At 34.3% G+C, this 18,981-nt stretch overlaps 1 protein-coding gene across 1 annotated transcript in view; it reads right to left on the bottom strand.

Moving 5' to 3' along the window:
* The window catches only part of LOC124403652 (polycystic kidney disease 1 like 1), a gene marked incomplete at its 5' end in the record, with an annotated part of 34,593 nt that extends 17,701 nt beyond the window's left edge, over window positions 1-16,892 (bottom strand). Inside the window, 27 exons of the mRNA XM_046877351.1 lie at window positions 21-194; window positions 1,418-1,634; window positions 2,153-2,259; window positions 2,715-2,922; window positions 3,004-3,087; window positions 3,579-3,774; window positions 3,859-3,959; window positions 4,051-4,205; window positions 4,794-4,910; window positions 6,389-6,514; window positions 6,668-6,724; window positions 6,866-7,058; window positions 7,189-7,312; window positions 7,604-7,724; window positions 8,746-8,888; window positions 9,034-9,111; window positions 9,420-9,581; window positions 9,682-9,747; window positions 10,368-10,496; window positions 11,730-11,966; window positions 12,043-12,197; window positions 12,415-12,618; window positions 13,781-13,965; window positions 14,615-14,818; window positions 14,992-15,124; window positions 16,168-16,401; window positions 16,717-16,892. Coding sequence (XP_046733307.1) covers window positions 21-194; window positions 1,418-1,634; window positions 2,153-2,259; window positions 2,715-2,922; window positions 3,004-3,087; window positions 3,579-3,774; window positions 3,859-3,959; window positions 4,051-4,205; window positions 4,794-4,910; window positions 6,389-6,514; window positions 6,668-6,724; window positions 6,866-7,058; window positions 7,189-7,312; window positions 7,604-7,724; window positions 8,746-8,888; window positions 9,034-9,111; window positions 9,420-9,581; window positions 9,682-9,747; window positions 10,368-10,496; window positions 11,730-11,966; window positions 12,043-12,197; window positions 12,415-12,618; window positions 13,781-13,965; window positions 14,615-14,818; window positions 14,992-15,124; window positions 16,168-16,401; window positions 16,717-16,892 — 4,086 coding nt within the window. The remainder of the gene's footprint in view (window positions 1-20; window positions 195-1,417; window positions 1,635-2,152; window positions 2,260-2,714; window positions 2,923-3,003; window positions 3,088-3,578; window positions 3,775-3,858; window positions 3,960-4,050; window positions 4,206-4,793; window positions 4,911-6,388; window positions 6,515-6,667; window positions 6,725-6,865; window positions 7,059-7,188; window positions 7,313-7,603; window positions 7,725-8,745; window positions 8,889-9,033; window positions 9,112-9,419; window positions 9,582-9,681; window positions 9,748-10,367; window positions 10,497-11,729; window positions 11,967-12,042; window positions 12,198-12,414; window positions 12,619-13,780; window positions 13,966-14,614; window positions 14,819-14,991; window positions 15,125-16,167; window positions 16,402-16,716) is intronic.
* Between the last annotated feature and the right edge of the window lie 2,089 nt (window positions 16,893-18,981).

Below are 18,981 nucleotides of genomic sequence, written 5' to 3'. Positions count from 1 at the left end.
TGCAACCAGAATGCATTTACCTGGTCTTCTTGAAAGTGTATGAGGACACAGTTAGCACACATGTAAGTCAGCAAAAGCAGGAAACATACACTCAAGCGCTGTGTGTGTGTATGTGCACTGTAAGATGGCCGACTGTACACAGCCAGCCAAGGGTGCAAGTCCTTTAGGCAATCAGAAAGATTCAGATGCAGCAACTGGAGAAAATGAAACAGTCACATGTTATAGAAATAAATTAACTGAAAAACTGAAATGGAGCCATATCGTGTAAATAAACACAAATCAATAGATTCGTGACTATATCAAGAAATGCCGTAAGACTGTGTTACTACAGAAGATAAGTTGTATCATATATGTTCACTCTTAGAACACTGCTTAACTCATCAAATTAATGGAACAAAACAAGCTGTTGTTAAGACAACTGTATAAACCCATGCAAATTTCTGTATTGATCATGAACTAATCCAATAGGTAGAGTCTTTCAATTCAATTCTGTTTTTACTTAAACAGGTTTTTTTTAACCCTGATACATTTTCCAGCAGTTTCCCTGCTAATGTAAAGCCTTTTCTATGCAGAATTGTGGTTGTGTGATTTTCTTTCTATTTTCAATTATGAATTTGATGATTGTTTACAAAGAACAACATTGGAGAATTCCAGGAACAAAAGTATTTATACTGAGGTCATGTAAGTTCAGTTAAATGATTATGTGACTAATTGTGTGATGGCAATGGCTGCAATAGAATTCATTATTAGTTTTTATTAATAGTTTTAGAAATATGGGGGAAATCACTCAACTAAGCCATTAGGGTTGCACAAGCCAGTACACTCTTAGTGCTGGTCCCAAGCCCGGATAAATGGGGAGGGTTGCGTTAGGAAGGGCATCCGGCGTAAAAACATGTGTCAAATCAAATATGCAGGTCATGAATCAGAAATTGAGGTTTCCATTGGGAGATAACGAGGGTGGACAAGATTAGAAATGAGTTTATTAGAGGGGCAGCGTATGTAGGACGTTTTGGGGACAAAGTGAGAGATGCCCGATTGAGATGGCTTGGACATGTGCAGAGAGACATGGAGTACATCGGTAGGAGAACACTGAGGATGAAGCCAACATGGAGGAAAAGAGGAGGACCAAAGAGGAGGTTCATGGATGTGGTGAGGGAAGACATGCAGGTAGTTGGTTTAAAAGACGCAGATGTAGAGGACAGAGTAGTATAGAGACGGATGATCCACACTGGTGACCCCTAATGGGAAAAGCCGAAAGAAGAAGAAAATGGAAATCACTAATTTTATCTTTGTTATTTGTGTATTCATTTGTTTGTTTATTACATTTGTGATAATGTAAATATAGAAAGGTTCATGCAGGGGAGAGTAAATATTCATCCATATTCTAGACACTGTACTGAGCAGTGCTGGCACTCACCTCTTTAAATGTGAGCAGTTGGTCTAAAGCGAGCAGCTTTCGCTCCACTCGTCCATCTCCTTCATCCAGTGCCAACCAGCAATGTGCCAAAAAGGTCCAACTTGATCCCTCTACTAAGTCTTTCACTAAAACATGATTTAGGAACCAACTGGGGGACACACCTCCGGCATCATGCCACACACACACCTGCCATATGTTGCCCAGACTCTGAGCGGAGCTGAAAAATAACACAACATACTGTTTGTGTATTTCATATACACACTTGTCAAACTAGAAAATGATCGGGGGTTTTTATGTCTAATGTCTCTTTTTGGTATCTTGAATGTTTTTTGTAGTAAATAATTAGGGCAAAATACTAGCATTAGATTAGCACTGTGCAACTTGCATGATTACATCATTACACAGTCACTTCAAAAATCTTTGGTAAATTTCCAGGATTATAAATACATGTTCCTCTCTTTATTCTGTACATTTAAATTGAGACTATCTATCTATCTATCTATCTATCTATCTATCTATCTATCTATCTATCTATCTATCTATCTATCTATCTATCTATCTATCTATCTATTTAATTAAAAAGCTTAGCGTAATGCTATCATCACTTGTTAGCTAAAGCAAAGACACCAAACATGACTCAGTTAGATGGCTCCATTTAGGGTTATAAAATTAGTATATATTATTTGACGCTGAAATATAAATAAATATACATTTTTTAATTACATTTGCTGTTACCTTAAAATAAACGTTGTCCTGGAATTGCATGTGAAGTATGTGTGGTCAGGATTGATGAGCTCTCTTGTCTGAGATACTCCTTTCTCACCATAGAGAACTACATGAACCTGAAAACAAAACAAAATATCAACATCTAAAAATAAAATAATATACAAACATTCAAATAAATTCTTGCATAGTTTACCATATTTATCTTTGAACATGTGTTTGTGTGAATACTGTGAGCCTTATGTTTCGCATTAAACTCAAATCATGAATTTATTAGAATAGTGCAGGGTCTAAAACGATCAAAATTAATTTATGACAAAAATGAGCAAGTGCTTCTTTTGAAGAATGCTAATAAGAGTTAAACAACTTGGCCTTCAACTGGTTGGTTGCCATTATATGCTAGCTGGTCAGTTGTGCTAAATTTGGCCATTGGAATGACAAAATTGAAGAAAATTGGAGGATTTAGTTTTTAAAAACATTTTAGTTTCTTAGTTTCAATGGCAAAACCTTTAGCCCTGACAACATTTCAACACCGTCTGTGAAAATATTCCATTTTCATTTGAATACACAATACCTTTGCTGTCATTTTGGCCCTTGATCTGAGGCCTGTGTTAATAGTAACTGCATAGAAGAACTGGTCTGAAGGATTGTTGTCTGGCAGGATGAATGTCCCCAAATTCTTTTCCACATGAACATCAGCATGATTACAAAACACCAACAGCACAGCGTAGAAAGCCACAAACACCACAATTACTATACACACCAACGGGTTGGCACGGACACTGAAAAAGACACCACAATTCAGATCAAGTTCACCCAATGAAAGACTGTGATTAAATAAAAACCAAGCATATAAACATTACCTTATGTACTCAGTTATGTCCGAAACACTGTGAATGCTTTGAACCATCTGATGTGCAACAGTGAATGATGACAGCTGGTTGCAACTGAAAGATTATTAGGCCAAAAACAATGTATATGTGACAGATGTCTTCATTTAAAATAAATCACAAGTGAGGCACAATAAAATGAAAGCAAAGAGCTTCTAAATGAGTTGGTTAAAGTAAGAAACAGATCACACGTTCAAATTTTCTTCCCACAAATTAATTCTCCTTATTATAGTTCAGCTACCAACCAGGGAAAGTGAGACCACACAAATGCTACCTCTTTAAAACTACAATCTGGCCATTGAATCTATTGTACCAAGTAAGTGTTATTATGTGAAAAAAAATAAGCCAATCAGATGTTTAATATGGAAATGTAGACCATGTGATACTGCTTTAACAGGAAAGAGATGGGGGCACTTACGTTTGACATGTTAAGACATGTTAATTAGTCATTCCAAAAGACACACACAGCTAAATTTATACACAAATATTTTAACAACACTAGTCACTGTTAGTAGTATTAGTACTGGTGATGTAGTATAGTACTAGACCTGCAGTTGACTTTGGTTGAGGTGAAACTTTGAAGCACAGAACATCCATCCGATCTCCACTCTTTCACACCATCCCAAACTAAGCATTGAGTGGACTCAACACTCAGTGTGTAGTCCACTTCATCTGCTACGTATTTATTGCTAGCACTTTTATCATAGTCAGCATTGAGAATCATCAGATACACAATACCAGCATCTGCAATCCAAATGAAACAAGACAATATTTAATATATTTTATTGACATTCTGTATTTCACATATGTACATTGAAATCTGCAAACCTTTTAATGATGAAGGTGGAAGAAAGATTTGAGCCACTTGCCCTTTCCAATAATAGACTTTGCGTACATTGTGTAAAGATGGTGTTGGTCTTTGATGCATTCTGTAACAGAGAAATTATACAATATTTGTTTGTAATTAATTCAATTAAGTGTAAATAGATTAAAGACATATCCTAAGGGGGCTTCCTTAACCTGAAGAGCAGCAAGATAGGAAAAGCACGTCTTGATGGCTTTCTGAATTCCACTCTAATCTCCAAAGCCTTCCCCAGGAGCTCGGCTGTGATGTTGAACTGATGAGTATTCACTTCAGAACGTGAGAGTGTGAACTCTACTAGCTCTGTGCTTTTCTTGGATAGAAATGATCAGATTTTAGGGCTCCACACACATTTTAGCAAAGTTCACAGAAATGCATATATATAGCAATAAACTCATGTCTGGAATAGCTCAGCAAAAAAAAGATAAACATGTAAACAGTGTACCCATTAATAGTAACAATGTTGTCAATCAGCCACGGTTGTTCTACTTCATAAAGTATTAATCAGTAGTAATCAGTATAAATAGTGATAAGATATTCAGGAAGTCTCATCATCAGAAAAACACCATATTAGGTTGATTGTAAATAGGGTATTTTGGGCATGAAATCACAGGGAACACGCACAAACATATTAAACAACTCATTCACAACTAAGACAGTTTAGCATACCCAATTCACACCCAAAAGAAAATCCAGACATAAGGGGACATAAGAAATTCCAAATAGACAGTAACCAAAAAGGAACCATTAGACCTTCTTTCAGATTATATATCAACATCTATATAATATATAATTATTAATAGTGATAAACCATATCTGCTCGTCAGTGTTATATGAGGGTTCCACTATATTTGTGTGAAAGTTTCCATACATGCTGAAATAAAAGGACTGAAAAGTGTACATTTGTTGCTTCTTGCTTCTGGAACTCAATGATGAGTGAAGTGGACATGTGCCTCATTTGTATTTCTCTTTTGGTGCTGCAGTTGAAGAGTTTCATGTCACCAACATGTCCATTCGCCTGAAACAGTACATTATGTATATTTTCAAAACAAAAAACTACTAATGTTGCACTGATAAATAACATATCAGGGAAATTATGCAATTGTGAAAGTAGAAATATTTCATTTTTAATTCTGTAAAATCAATAATTTGTGATGATTTATTACTAATCACAAGATTCACTGAATCTTATTTCCTGCAGTTTAAGAATGATTTGTAATAAAATAAATGATTCCACTACAACATAAAATGTTCAGTATTTCTAATGTTAAAATCTAAGTTTTACCTGTAGTGGAGTTTTAGCCCAGTGATACGGATTCTGTCTATAGGATGTGATTACAGTGATGAAGCAGGATTTCTCGTCATAATCTCTGCTTGTGTGTTTATTTATTGGCATATGAGGAATATAAAATGTGACTAAATCAACATTTGTGCTTGTGATTAGAAAATCTGAATTCTGCCAGGCCTGCAGATTTATTATTGTGGAATTTACACTGAACTGAGGTTCTCTGCTGGACAGCAGATACATCTGAAACAAAAAAACAAAGGTGAATACATTAGATAGAATAACACATATGGTATTACCTTTACCTAAAGTTAAAGAGGTTACAGTTTAAATGTATATATTGTTTTTGACTATGCTATGGGGGTTCGAAGAAAATCTTATATTAATATATAAAGGACACAAAATGTTCTGTAAATCTAACTATATATTTGTTGATTGCACATTCATGTCAGTCAAAGGTTATAAATTTATATTCTTATATTAGATAAAAATGTAAGCATGACTTTTAATATCTAATTAATATTTCACTTGCTGTAAATAAAGCAAATAATCAATCAGAACATCAAGAATGTAAGTGGTGTTTAAAAATTAATTGTAGTTATCAATGACATATACAACTGTTGTTTTCAACACGTGTCTTGTTGAAAATAAAGATCAAGTCAAAAATGTACAGTAGTATCAACACAGCTTCCACATGAACATTCATGTTCTTCACTTCTAGGCTTTAAGATGTATCTCTAGGTATTTAAGATCTAATAACAATAGTTTAGTCATCTCTCTCCTAGAACTGTTTGAGAATGCAGCTCCAAATGTTTTATCCCTATCTCCTGCATCAGCTCATAGTCATGCTCAATCCACTGGCTTCCCAGTGCACTCAAGTCAGATGTAGACACAGATAATTGCTTACCAAGCTGAAAACAGTCCAACTTACAAAGTCCCTACACAGATAATCTAACCCAACTTACTGTGCTTTGAGATACAATAATGACATGCATTAAAAATCCCCAGGCGTCTTTTTCATCAGTCATGTAAAAAATTAGCATGAAGAGAACCTTGACATATGTAAGTTCCTCACTATAGTAATCAATTTCTAACCCTGACCTATTGGTACCAGCATGTTGATATTTCAATTAGACCTTCTGGGTAAGGGACAGCTACCTAATATTGTAGAGTTATACATGTAAGTCATGTTACAATAATATTTGGCTTACCAACACTGAGTCTGTAGTGGTGTGAAGAACATCAAGTGTTAACCTGGAAGAAGGAATCTGAGCTTCCAGGATATACGAGAGGATGCGCATGAGAGATTTCAATACCTGTGAATCCACTAAGCTGGACTTAAATTTTTGAATATATTTTGTCACAAGTAGTGCACTGTCAAAAGTCACCTGTAAAGGGATATTATATATATATATATAAAAATCTTGCAAAGTGGTATTATATTTAAAACATTAATTTTTTTAGTATACGAATGAAAAGATTATACTTACTTGATTGGAATCTTTCAAAAGATCCGAAAGAGTGTAAAGGATATCAAACAGCAATTCCTGCAAGACACAAAATTATAATTAAATTGTTGTATAATGACTTAGATATTACATATATAACACTGTATTTTTAACTGTAATTTATTATTGCCGCTACAATGCAGATTATTTACTATTCATTTCTTTTTTTATTACATAAACCTGGTTTGTTGGATCCAGTTGACAAACTGCTGAAATAAGAGCAGCTCGTATCTGTGTCTGTTGTTTCACATGAGCTTCTGTGTCCAAACTCAAGCGTTTAAATGTGGAAGTCAGAAGAAAGATGTAATTAATAATGTCTTGAGTGTTCTTCATCATTATTAGGTTGGTTAGATTACTCAGCCCATACACATACCTGGACAGACATAATAAATACAAAGACTATTTAATGATTTTTCTGAATAATTTATCATTTTGATGCATAATAATAGTATGTTTAGGAGTCTGTTCTTGCAGTAAAATGTGAATGGACTGAATGAGCTTACAATTCCTGATCTGGATTGGACAGAGACATTAAATTAGTGTTGAAGCTCGGCCACACTTTGACATTCACAAGACATGGCTTGGTAGATGCTCCAAATCTGTTCCCAACTGTAATGTAGATGGCGACTGGGGAAGACAAAATCTTAATGTTAAAAAGAAATGGAAAATCGTAATCACAGTTTTTTGTTATTATTCATATAGCATAATGTGTTGCATATAAAAACTTGCTGTCTGAGACAGTGGTTGTGGATCAGCATTTAACCTTCAACGTAAGTGTATCAGTTAACATTATTAACATTATCAACATTTAATTTAAGATCCACAAATGATACATCTATCAATAAATACAAAAGTAATGTCAAAGTAGTGGTGCAAATATGTAAGAAAGAGCAGCAGTTTGCATGAAAACTCTGTAACCTTTGAAATCATCATATGGATCTCCAGATGGAAGATAAAAATAGTGCTGGTAATCTCTGCCTTTATAGAGAAGCTTTTTTCTTGAGTTTCCGACTCTAAAGCTATATTCATACAAAAGATCCTGTAAAGAATAGAACAAGAACATGTGCCAACATACCTTTTATTTCAATACAGTTTCTTGATATTAGATCATACTTATGTATGATGTTGTAACATTTTTCTATAATAAGACATCCTAATATACAAGGCTACAAAGTAACAATATGAATGAATGTTTAGAATGAATTTTATACCTTAAAATGCACAATATTTCATACTTTTTTGGTGCATTGCAGCTTTAAGCTTGATGTATAAAACATGTAATAGAAGAGGGAAACTCACTGTGTACAAAGTTTTTAAGAAAAAAATACAAATATATATGATGTGAGTGACACTTTGATACCACATAAAATATATGTATTTTAAGAGTGTATCCTGGGGACCCCAGATGAGATGCCCTCTATTACATGCACCATGGAAACACATTCACTATATAGGTGCAATTTTCCACATTCTGGTATGTTTTGGGAGATGGAAGAAAATCAGAGTACCTGGGAAAACACCATGTATTTATGGAGGAGAGTATTTGAGTCCAAACAAAAACTCAAGCTCAGGAAAGAGCCAGATATGCTGGAAATATGCAGGAAACATAGATTCTTGATGCACAGCCTTGACACCCAGGATAATATACTACAGGCCAAACCTACTCTAGATACAATTATGTGGGAGCCTCCATTTTAAAAAGTCTGGATTTGTTTTAATTTGTAATTTGTAAACACCATACAGTGATTGTGAAGCCTATCTTGGGAACCAGGTGCAAAAAATCACCCTTGATGGGATGCCAGTCCATCACTTGCCAGTGTGCATACATGAGGAAACACTCATAAACCCTGACAGGCAATTTAGCATAACTAATTCATGTGTTCTTGAGTAGTAACCCACATGATCACAGGAAGATATGTCAAACACCACACTAGCTCATGAACAAAGCCAGGAGGCCAAATTGGTGTGTTTGCAACAAATGCTTTAGAGTAATTAGAAATATCCCCTCTATGTCACATTTTAAGTGGTAAAAAATGATGATACCCAAGACAAATACAGACCTCTTTTCCAGAAGTGCAGAAGATGCCAAAGTATGTATGGACCTCATAACCTGAGCTGGGCTGCACATGGCACACCATTCCCTCAGGAGCAGGGTGTGTGGAGAAGAACAGCTGGGTCTTTCCCTGCAGAACCTGCTTAGAATCTATCATCATAAATGAAAAGCCATCTCTTAAAACTCTTCTCATCTTCTAACAGTCAAGAGAGCCGGGATTAAAACTATTGCCATTTGTTATATTTGCAATTTGTTATACTATGTATTCGAGCAAACCTAGTAGAGATGAGCTTACTTGCAGAGACCTCCAGCATGTAAAGACTTTTCGGCTTTAGCATCATGGGTTTAAAAGTAACAAGAGACGAGGAGATCCCTGAAACATTCAAACCGTTTAAAAATGAACTGAAGTCTTCAGTCGATTCCAGAATCTTTTCTTTAGTAAAATTAACTTTCCCAACCCGACCTACTGAATATTAAGTATTCCTGCTTATTATATAGTAAAACAAAGTCTCCTTAAATGTCATAGGTCTCCACAACAAATAAACAATTGGATGGTTAATAGGGCAACTGTTAGTCCCTTGAAAAATACCTTGAACTACACAATTTGTGAATTTGATTATGCCCAGATAACTGTATATACTAATTTGATAAAAGTAATTAAAAGTATTGAAAAAAAATCACCTGTGGAGGTGAAAGATTCAAAAAATGCAGGCTGGATGAGCTCTTTGTAAAGATCCAGCAGGGTTTTCTCAGACACCACATGACCAACATTACCAGGACCTACCAGGTTGTCACCCTCATATTCACTTGAATGAGAAATCACATTGTCTGAATTGTGGGGCCCTGCATACAAAACAAACAAAAAAGGTTTTATGGATAGTCTTTTTTTTGTTGTTCCTATTATATCACTGCTTGTGAATGTCAAAAAGCAGGGCATGTCTACCAGTTGGTCGGCCTACAGAAACCCCTGAGTCTGCTTCTTCTACTCCAGAGTAAAAGTCCTCATAATCTGCAATAAACACAAGATTGTGGTAATATTTTTTATAATTAATTAATATAAATGTCATAATTCTGATACTGCCTAGAAAAAGCTCATATTTTAAACAATGTTTGACTAATTCTTGTACACACACACACACACACACACACACACACACACACACACACACACACACAGTATAATGATGGAAAAGCTCATATTTTAAACAATGTTTGATTGATTCTTGTACACACACACACACACACACACACACACACACACACACACACACACACACAGAGTATAATGATGGAAAAGCTCATATTTTAAACAATGTTTGATTGATTCTTGTACACACACACTCACACACACACACACACACACACACACACACACACACACACACACACACACACACACAGAGTATTATGATGGAAAAGCTCATATTTTAAACAATGTTTGACTGATTCTTGTACACACACACTCACACATAATAATAATAATAATAATAATAATAATAATAATAATAATAATATGTTTAGATAAAACACTGAGAAATGTGTAGACTAAACTGGTCTAATAAGCAGCAATAGGATTTTATATGTTTTTCTAAATTAAAGCGTATGTAAAACCTTCGGCTCTTTTCTCACCTAGATATCCATGCTCATCAGGATATTCAGCTCCAGACTCCTTCTTGCTAGGGTTTTTATCTTTGGTTGTAACAGGAAGATGGAACAGAGCAAAATCCATCTCATTCACAACACCTGAGCCCATTTCAACTGCAAGAATAGAAATATGATTCAGTGATTTAGGAAAGAATGAATACATATCAGATTTTACTCAGTTTTAATAAATCTTTATGTAGGATTGACATGGAATATGATTTAGATGTTGCACACATATTGTACCAAGTAAATGTGCATGTTTTATAAAATAAAATGATTCTGGTGTTTTGCAGTGAAAAATCACCACATATAATTACTGTGTGATTTCAATATAAACCTGCTCTTTTCTGATTTTTATGTCCTTTAATATTGTAATATTTGTAATATTGATGAATCCATCATTTTGAATATAAAATTCCTGTCTGCACTACAATTACATCACATACAAGCATTATTCAAAATCTTCCTATTCTTAAGGGTGTCGTTGTCCATTGTCCCTGCAGGCATTAACCATTCATACTGGAGGACAAAGCAGGATTTGTTAAATTAAAAAATTAAGAAATAAGCATTGCTTCCAAGCAGTGGCCTTATTTTATAATAATGTTGTTTATTATTGCATTTGCTAAAAAAAACAGCTGGCAAATATATACAGTTCAAATGTTCTTAATTTTCAATATTTAGCATGGATCTTTTTCACTTATTTAAATGAGTTTACCAGGCAGAACATCTTCATCTAGAAATGATTGGTTCACCACTTTTAAAGGCAAAAATAAATCGAGGCATTTTCACCATAAATCATAATCCTTATATTGCTGTGGTGTTTCCCATTAAGTGCCTTTAAAGCACAATACTTTAACCTTTTGAAAAATCCTTCCAGGACAGTTCACTGTCACGCCTCCAGAGGGCATACTTTTCCAAATTCTGTAGGATAGCATTGTTATTGCGAAGCCTTGCTGTCTGTTTGCATTTCAGTAAGGTCTGAGTTGTTTTTCTGTACATGCTTTCTCAATGCCTGGTTTCCCGGACTACCTTTTAGATTTGCATTCTGATTTTAGAAATACTGTGGTTTTTGGTTTTCTTTTTAATTTGCATTTCGTTTTGGATTGTGGACTTTCATGTTACAAAATGGATTCTCACAGCATTTCTGAGAGCCCTCAGTTACACATTTACTTAAGCTGGGTACATCATAAAACATTATATAGTTTTTTTTATGGAATGACATTTCGATGCATTTACAATATATTTCTTTGACATGGACCCCTGACTGAAGATGGCTACAGGGGAAATAAACATGCAGACTTATTTTTATAAGATCTCAGTTCACATTTTATGTGTACAACCTCATACCTGATGCACTGTCTGTCTCAGACAGCAGGTCCATAAGGGATGGATTCTGGTGCTCCACTGAACGTCCCCATTTGTGCAAACTGACAACACTGCCTTGTGTGATCTTAAATTCATTCCCACTGAAACTTTTAGGATTTAGGATGGATGGAGAAACAGAAGTGGCAAGCTGCTGAATGGAAAGTGTGTCTGCTTCCAGTTTAGAAGGTGAGCTTATATCCAAACTGCCACAGAAAGGCACTGAAAGAGAGGACCAATTAAAAACGAAAGTGCAGTTGCACTAAAAAATGACACAGAAATGTTCTATTATTCTTACCATCTTGTGTGCTTTTGCTAGATGCGTTTACTAAATACAGCTTCCAAAAGTAGGTGACATTTATAGGACAGCTTTCACATGTAGCTTTGATGGAAAACCCCTCGTTCCAGTTGATTGCATTTTCTCTGCACTCTATGCAAGAAACATGAACAATGCTGCAAAAACAAATGAGTTATTTGTGTAAATGAAAATGTAATTTAATGTGAATGTAATGGAAATGTACGTTTTTGTATTGCTTTTCGTGAGTTTCTGTATAGAATCTGGGCAATCATCTAAATATGTTTACTAGGTAACATTAACCACTTAAACTCTCATATGTGGAAGATCCAAATATCAAAAATCAAATATGTAATTAATGTAATGCACGTGCACCTGGTTGGTTTAGATTTCATGGTGATGAACATCTCCGATGAAGAGGACCGATCTCCACTTTGTACATTAAGTGTAAACTTGAACAGATCACAGTTAGGATTCAGTGTGCTTGAAGGAAATGTGAGCAGTGCAGAGGAGGTGGAAATTTCCTTGGAGAAACAGGAGGTCTTGGCTGTGTTTACTGGCCTACATTTCCACCTGTAACTTTAAAGAGAAAATAAATAATAATTCATAATATGGAAAAAAAAAATTTATATAAAATAAATTTATATATTGGCAAAAGAATTTAATAGTGATGCCATTTATTTTCTAAAATTATTTTTTTGACCAGTGGATCTGTAACTATGTTTAGTTGTGAAAACATTGCTCTATTTAAAGCAAGGATTGATGTGGTAGAAAATGTTTGAGTATTTCGATATAACAGCAAAATCTTCAAGGATCCTCTGTGGTATATTTCAGAAAAATCTTCTGTTGCATCTCTAATTTTAATAGTGTGAATGGGCTCTAAAAAGCTGAATATAAAAACAAAAAGAAACAATATATAGTTTGCTAGCACTAAGAATGTCTAAAAACATGCATCGTTCACTATGATTTTTAGGATTTACATATACAGTACAGACCAAAAGTTTGGACACACCTTCTCATTCAAAGAGTTTTCTTTATTTTCATGACTATGAAAATTGTAGATTCACACTGAAGGCATCAAGGGCTATTTGACCAAGAAGGAGAGTGATGGGGTGCTGCGCCAGATGACCTAGCCTCCACAGTCACCGGACCTGAACCCAATCGAGATGGTTTGGGGTGAGCTGGACCGCAGAGTGAAGGCAAAAGGGCCAACAAGTGCCAAGCATCTCTGGGAACTCCTTCAAGACTGTTGGAAAACCATTTCAGGTGACTACCTCTTGAAGCTCATCAAGAGAATGCCAAGAGTGTGCAAAGCAGTAATCAAAGCAAAAGGTGGCTACTATGAAGAACATTTTTCAGTTGTTTCACACTTTTTTGTTATGTATATAATTCCATATATAATTCCACGTGTTAATTCATAGTTTTGATGCCTTCAGTGTGAATCTACAATTTTCATAGTCATGAAAATAAAGAAAACTCTTTGAATGAGAAGGTGTGTCCAAACTTTTGGTCTGTACTGTATATATGTACATATTTAGTTAAATATGTTTGTTTTATTGAAAACAAAACATCATCTTCCATTTAGTGAAGTTTTGTTGAACAATTCACATTTTAATGAATTCAGATTAATGAATTGATCAATTATTATGTATTCAATACTGAATATTGATAGCTGTGGGATAGCATGAAACATAAAACACACACATGAAAGGCATTCTAATTCACACTGTTTGGTGGTTACCTCATAATGTTATCGGGAAAATCTGGGTCATATGACCTACGACCATCCAGAGTGATGTTTGTGTTGCTGTTGTGACGGTTGATAAATACATTTGTGCCTCCATTGATGATGCTCACAAGTCTGCTAGGCATCACCTCAATCAGAACTGAGTACGTGCTGTATACTATGGTGCCTACAATCTGAACCTTTAGGTGGACAAAAGTACTGGTTAAAATTGGATTTAAAACCATTTAATTCACAATAGTTTACATCTTAGAACTGTTTTTAGAATATTGTGCTATCAAATTAAAATCAAATAAAAAAACACTTCTCCCACTAGCTTGTTAGACTATACAATCAACTACAAAATACTGAATTATTACAGAACAGCCAAAGGCCAGTTTTGGAAAATGTGACTCTATGTTAGATCCTCAAACGGTCTTAAAGCCCACAGGGCAAACATCTGTCCAGCAACATCAGGAAATTGTTCACTGACATTCCTCACTTCTACCTCAAAGCTGCACTGTACTGTAATGTAGGTAATGTTAATTAGCCAGCTAGTTAACTGGTAGTAAACAACTTGAATTTATCAATAGCTGACCCATGTGAGATTTGTGTACAATCATATTTTAGTCATTTATATTAAATATTATAGAACTAGGCAGAGCTTTAAAAAAAACAAAGCTTACTAACTAACTAGTCAAAAAATACTGTCATTTTGACCTCTAAAAATTTATCAGAATATTCAAAGTAAAACAATTGTTACCAGAAAACCTTAAAAATTAACCTTAAACTTATATTTCGCTGTACCTCACATCCATAAAAGAATTTTATAGACAATAACATTAATGATACCTTAGCTACTGCTCTATATGTGCCATAATAAAGGAGGTATTCTGGAAGCTCCAGATGTTGTTGGTTTGTTTTTATGCCTGTGGTTAAGAGTTGCAATCCAGTTGGTCCATAGAGACTCCAGCTGTAGTGGAGACCTTTGGAAATGTTGCATTGGATCTGCTCTTCAAATGTCACACCAAGGCACACAGGCTGGTATCGCCACACCTAAAGCGCATTCAAAATCCTCTATCTGTTATTTCAATAGATCTATTTCAATAGATTATTATTGTTACTATGTTGGCATATGTACAGAAATATTGCTTAAGCAAAAAAATATCTAGCAACAAAAAGCTACATTTACTTATTGAGTTTTTGTACCATGTTTTGGTTGCTCTGACCTGGATTTTGCTGGGTCCCATGTTCTTCACAGGTGGAGGTTGGCATGGCTCAGTTACAACAAACACATATCCTCTTAGCGAGGCCGAGCTCACTAGATTGGAGACGGTCACTTCTACTATGAACTCTCCTGTACTACATGATGACAGGTTTAATATTGTTAATTATAAATAATCCTAAATGTTTGGCTGTGTCAAATGAGGTATAGCAAGTTATCCATTTTTGACTTTAAAAAATTCAATACAATTCAATACATTTTTATTTGTATAGCTCTTTTAACAGTTAGCATTGTATCAAAGCAGCTTTACACAGATAATGTGGTGATACAAATTATGAAAAATGCATTAGAATAAGATTAAATTTTTTGGAAAACACATTTTAACCACATCTTAACAAATGCTTCTTTTTTTATATAGAAATAACAGCACCACTAACGTAATAACATTAATAATGTGAAAATAATGTGATAATGTGATCAAATTTTGCAGAATGTTCTAAAGTACTTTCTAGCCAGAATGTAGTGTATACAATATCAAATAACCTCTAGAAACTAAAAGTATATACATTGAATATGTCTAATAAATTAAATAATACTTCAAGTACAAAAGACAAAACCATAAGTTTTATGTGGTTCAAAATGAACATCTGGCTAATAGTAAACACAGCTTTTCTATTTCCTTCCTTTATTAAGAGACATTGCATGATTACAGACTAGGAATTCCTGGGTTAAAAAAATAGGACGCACGATTGTTGCTGATTCTCTGTATTCCCATAAGTATATTAGTATGCACAATAGTTAGGTTTAGCTGCCATATTTTAAGTATATAAAAAGTCACAGAGAATTACTGATTGTTTAGATTTTAGATTTCCTATCATTTCAGTTACTGTCTCAGAATAACAATGATATTTAAAAAAAATTAAGAAATTAAAAAAGACAGAATAAATGGAAATACATTTAAAAAAAGAAAAAAAGAAAACATCATTGAATTTCTTTTTTTTACCACAGTAGTAGGTAAATAAATGCAAATAATATTAATGTAAAATAACTGAAAGAGTTGCATTTGTACTTCATATATTCGGTAATCTCCCTGTTCAATGCAGTATGTTGCAGTCTGATGAAACATTTAACTTCTAACTAAAAGCAAACAATTTTTTCTATATCAGACTGTACTTGTTACCTGTTAAACACGTGATGCTCTGTGTCCTGTCCAACTCTTCGTGTTCCATCTCCAAAATCCCAGAGATAAGTGACGTCTGTTCCAGCATTGATCCTACAGCTAAAAGGCACTGATGTATTCAGCAACACGGAGCGAGTATACAGCAATCTGTTGAGATGCACTGCTCTTTGAATGACTACATTATAAATGTCAGATTCAACAGAGCCAAGGCTGCTGGACACAGTGATGTTGTACCTATAAAACACACCACAACACAGAACCTTAATAACAATGGTGATCAGGTCCAAGAAATCTTCATAAGCAAAACCTTGTGAAAAAGATGAAAATGTACAAAATGTACAATTTAATTACGGAACAGTTCAACACAGAGCAACAATAATGTTATTCAAATTCCACCTTATGTCTTAAAATCTAGTGTCTTTTGTTTAATTCTATTGTTAGTACTGGAATGTACATCTTAATACTGCTAACAGGTTTCACATTTGCATGTTTTTGAAGACCAATATATGAAGTCGATCATATCTCATATAAACAAATGTGCCATTGTACCTATCTGGATGAAGGTATTTCTTAATGAATGTCCCAGATGGAGTACTAACTGCTGTTTGGTCCCCAAAATGCCAATAAAACTCATGTGGGTCTGGCTCTTCAGACATCGCTAGGAACGTAATATCCTCTCCTGTGGCATAGGCTTGCTTCTCAGTGTAGATCCAAATAGCTGGAGAAAAATGATAAATTTACGTGGTAATGTACACACTGCGGGTGTTTATGTTTATAAGCAAGAATTTTAACAATGGCCAATGTCACTATGCAGATTTACAGGAATAAACCAATCAAGGATAAAGTACCTTACTATGGAATAGCATTTCTCTTTGTATATACCATAATGATATTAATAAAACTATACATTATAATTGACAGATTGATGTAGCATTTGGCACAATGCAAAATGTTACAATATGTATGTTGTTGTATACAAGTAAGTTACATACAAGACATGCTGTTGTTCATTTTCCTGTGGATTTTCTTAACAGTTTGATGATCATATCGAAGTGCTTTTGGATCACTTTCAGAAGGTAGGAATTCTCCTGCTTCAACACAGGATGGACATGCTCTGTAAAAGAAATCAATTCCATTCAGTTCAGTTTATTTGCACTGTGTAGTAAATTAATGTGTGCAAACCAGAACAGGTTATTTTCATGTTGTTGAGGATAACTACGTAACCTGATCTGTCACTGCCTGCTTTTGTGTGGTTGGTTTTAATTCCTAAGAATGTTCAATCTGTTTTTTTTTGTTTTTTTTTGTTTTTTACAATTACTTAAAATACAATTATTTTCTTTTATTGGACTGTCCTATCAATCAGTGATAAAACTAAGCTCACAAAAATAAAAAATTGTAAACCTCTTTTTCTGAGACAACACAGCTGAATTCTTTATCATAATGGCCCAGAAGGTGTTGATTTGTACTCTTTAACAGCAAACTTGATAATAGTGTTTGGTGTAATTCAGATCACAGGTGTATATACTCATTCTATTTACTTACAGTTTCTGTAGTAACAGTTTAATCACTGGAACTTACAGGGACTCTAATAATAAAGGTACTATATTACACAATTTTATATGAAGAACTCATGTAAAATTGTACTTTCAATGCATTCTTTTAGTTTATTAGATATTCTTGCCAATCAAGAAGTTGTCAATCAAAACCTTGTAACCGTCAGAAGATTCAAACAAGTTAACAGTTATTTTTGTTTTTATGGATGTTTTTTTAATAAAAGCACATTATGACCTGTGTGATGATCTAAAGACTTTACATAACAAGCCATTATGTTTTATTCCATATATAGTCTAATATTTTCGCAGCTATTTTAATATTTTCCTGCAAAAATATGCAATAATCTGTACATAATACAATCGCTAATACTAATACTGATACTAGCACTAACACCAATACTCATTAAATTCACAAAAACATGATACAAAGTCATACATATACATATATAATGCCATATTGTGTGGTATTGGTTTAGCACTTAAAAAAATTAAGATGGCAAAAGCTAATAGAAAGACAGCTCTCACCTCTCCAGCAGATGAACCTTGCCTAAGGAAGAATCAGCCATGGGAGGAAACAATGACAGATGGAGAAAAAAAGAAGATAAACTCTGAATACAGAAGCCCAGAAAACATGGTAGAGCTATAAAATGTAAAAAAAATCGAGGTAACTATAAACGCATTCATAGATAGATTCACGCATAGATAGATAGATAGATAGATAGATAGATAGATAGATAGATAGATAGATAGATAGATAGATAGATAGATAGATAGATAGATAGATAGATAGATAGATAGCAGAATTACCACATACATAATTACAGTTAAAGTAGAATTGTCACAAACCATCATGTGAGTTTCCCTCTGTATATTTTAGGATAAAGAAAATTGCAGCAAAGAGATAAAAAGAGTATTGACTTGGCAGAGACATCTGAGAGATACGCTATGAAGGGATGTGCAGGGGATGGAGACACACACTGACACACACTGACGACTCTCACTGCCTCAGTGGCATGTGTTACAAGTGCAAGGAAAACAATAGGCCATAAACACTGCTTAAAAAGTCAACACGGCTCAAGGGCTAAATAATAGTCACATATTCTTCAGCTTTTCCTTTTCCTTAATGCTTAGCTATGTAACATCTATTAAACATCTAAAAGATATATATGGAAATAATATTAACTACAATGTAGCGAAGGAATTCAGAACATGAGCCACATGTCACACACATTTTAAGTAAGATAGTTGTGTAAATTATATT

The sequence above is a fragment of the Silurus meridionalis genome, chromosome 21, assembly GCF_014805685.1.
Source record: "Silurus meridionalis isolate SWU-2019-XX chromosome 21, ASM1480568v1, whole genome shotgun sequence".
Classification (NCBI taxonomy): domain Eukaryota; kingdom Metazoa; phylum Chordata; class Actinopteri; order Siluriformes; family Siluridae; genus Silurus; species Silurus meridionalis.
Note: the sequence above shows the minus strand (reverse complement) of the source record. Positions and strands in the feature narration are given on the sequence as shown.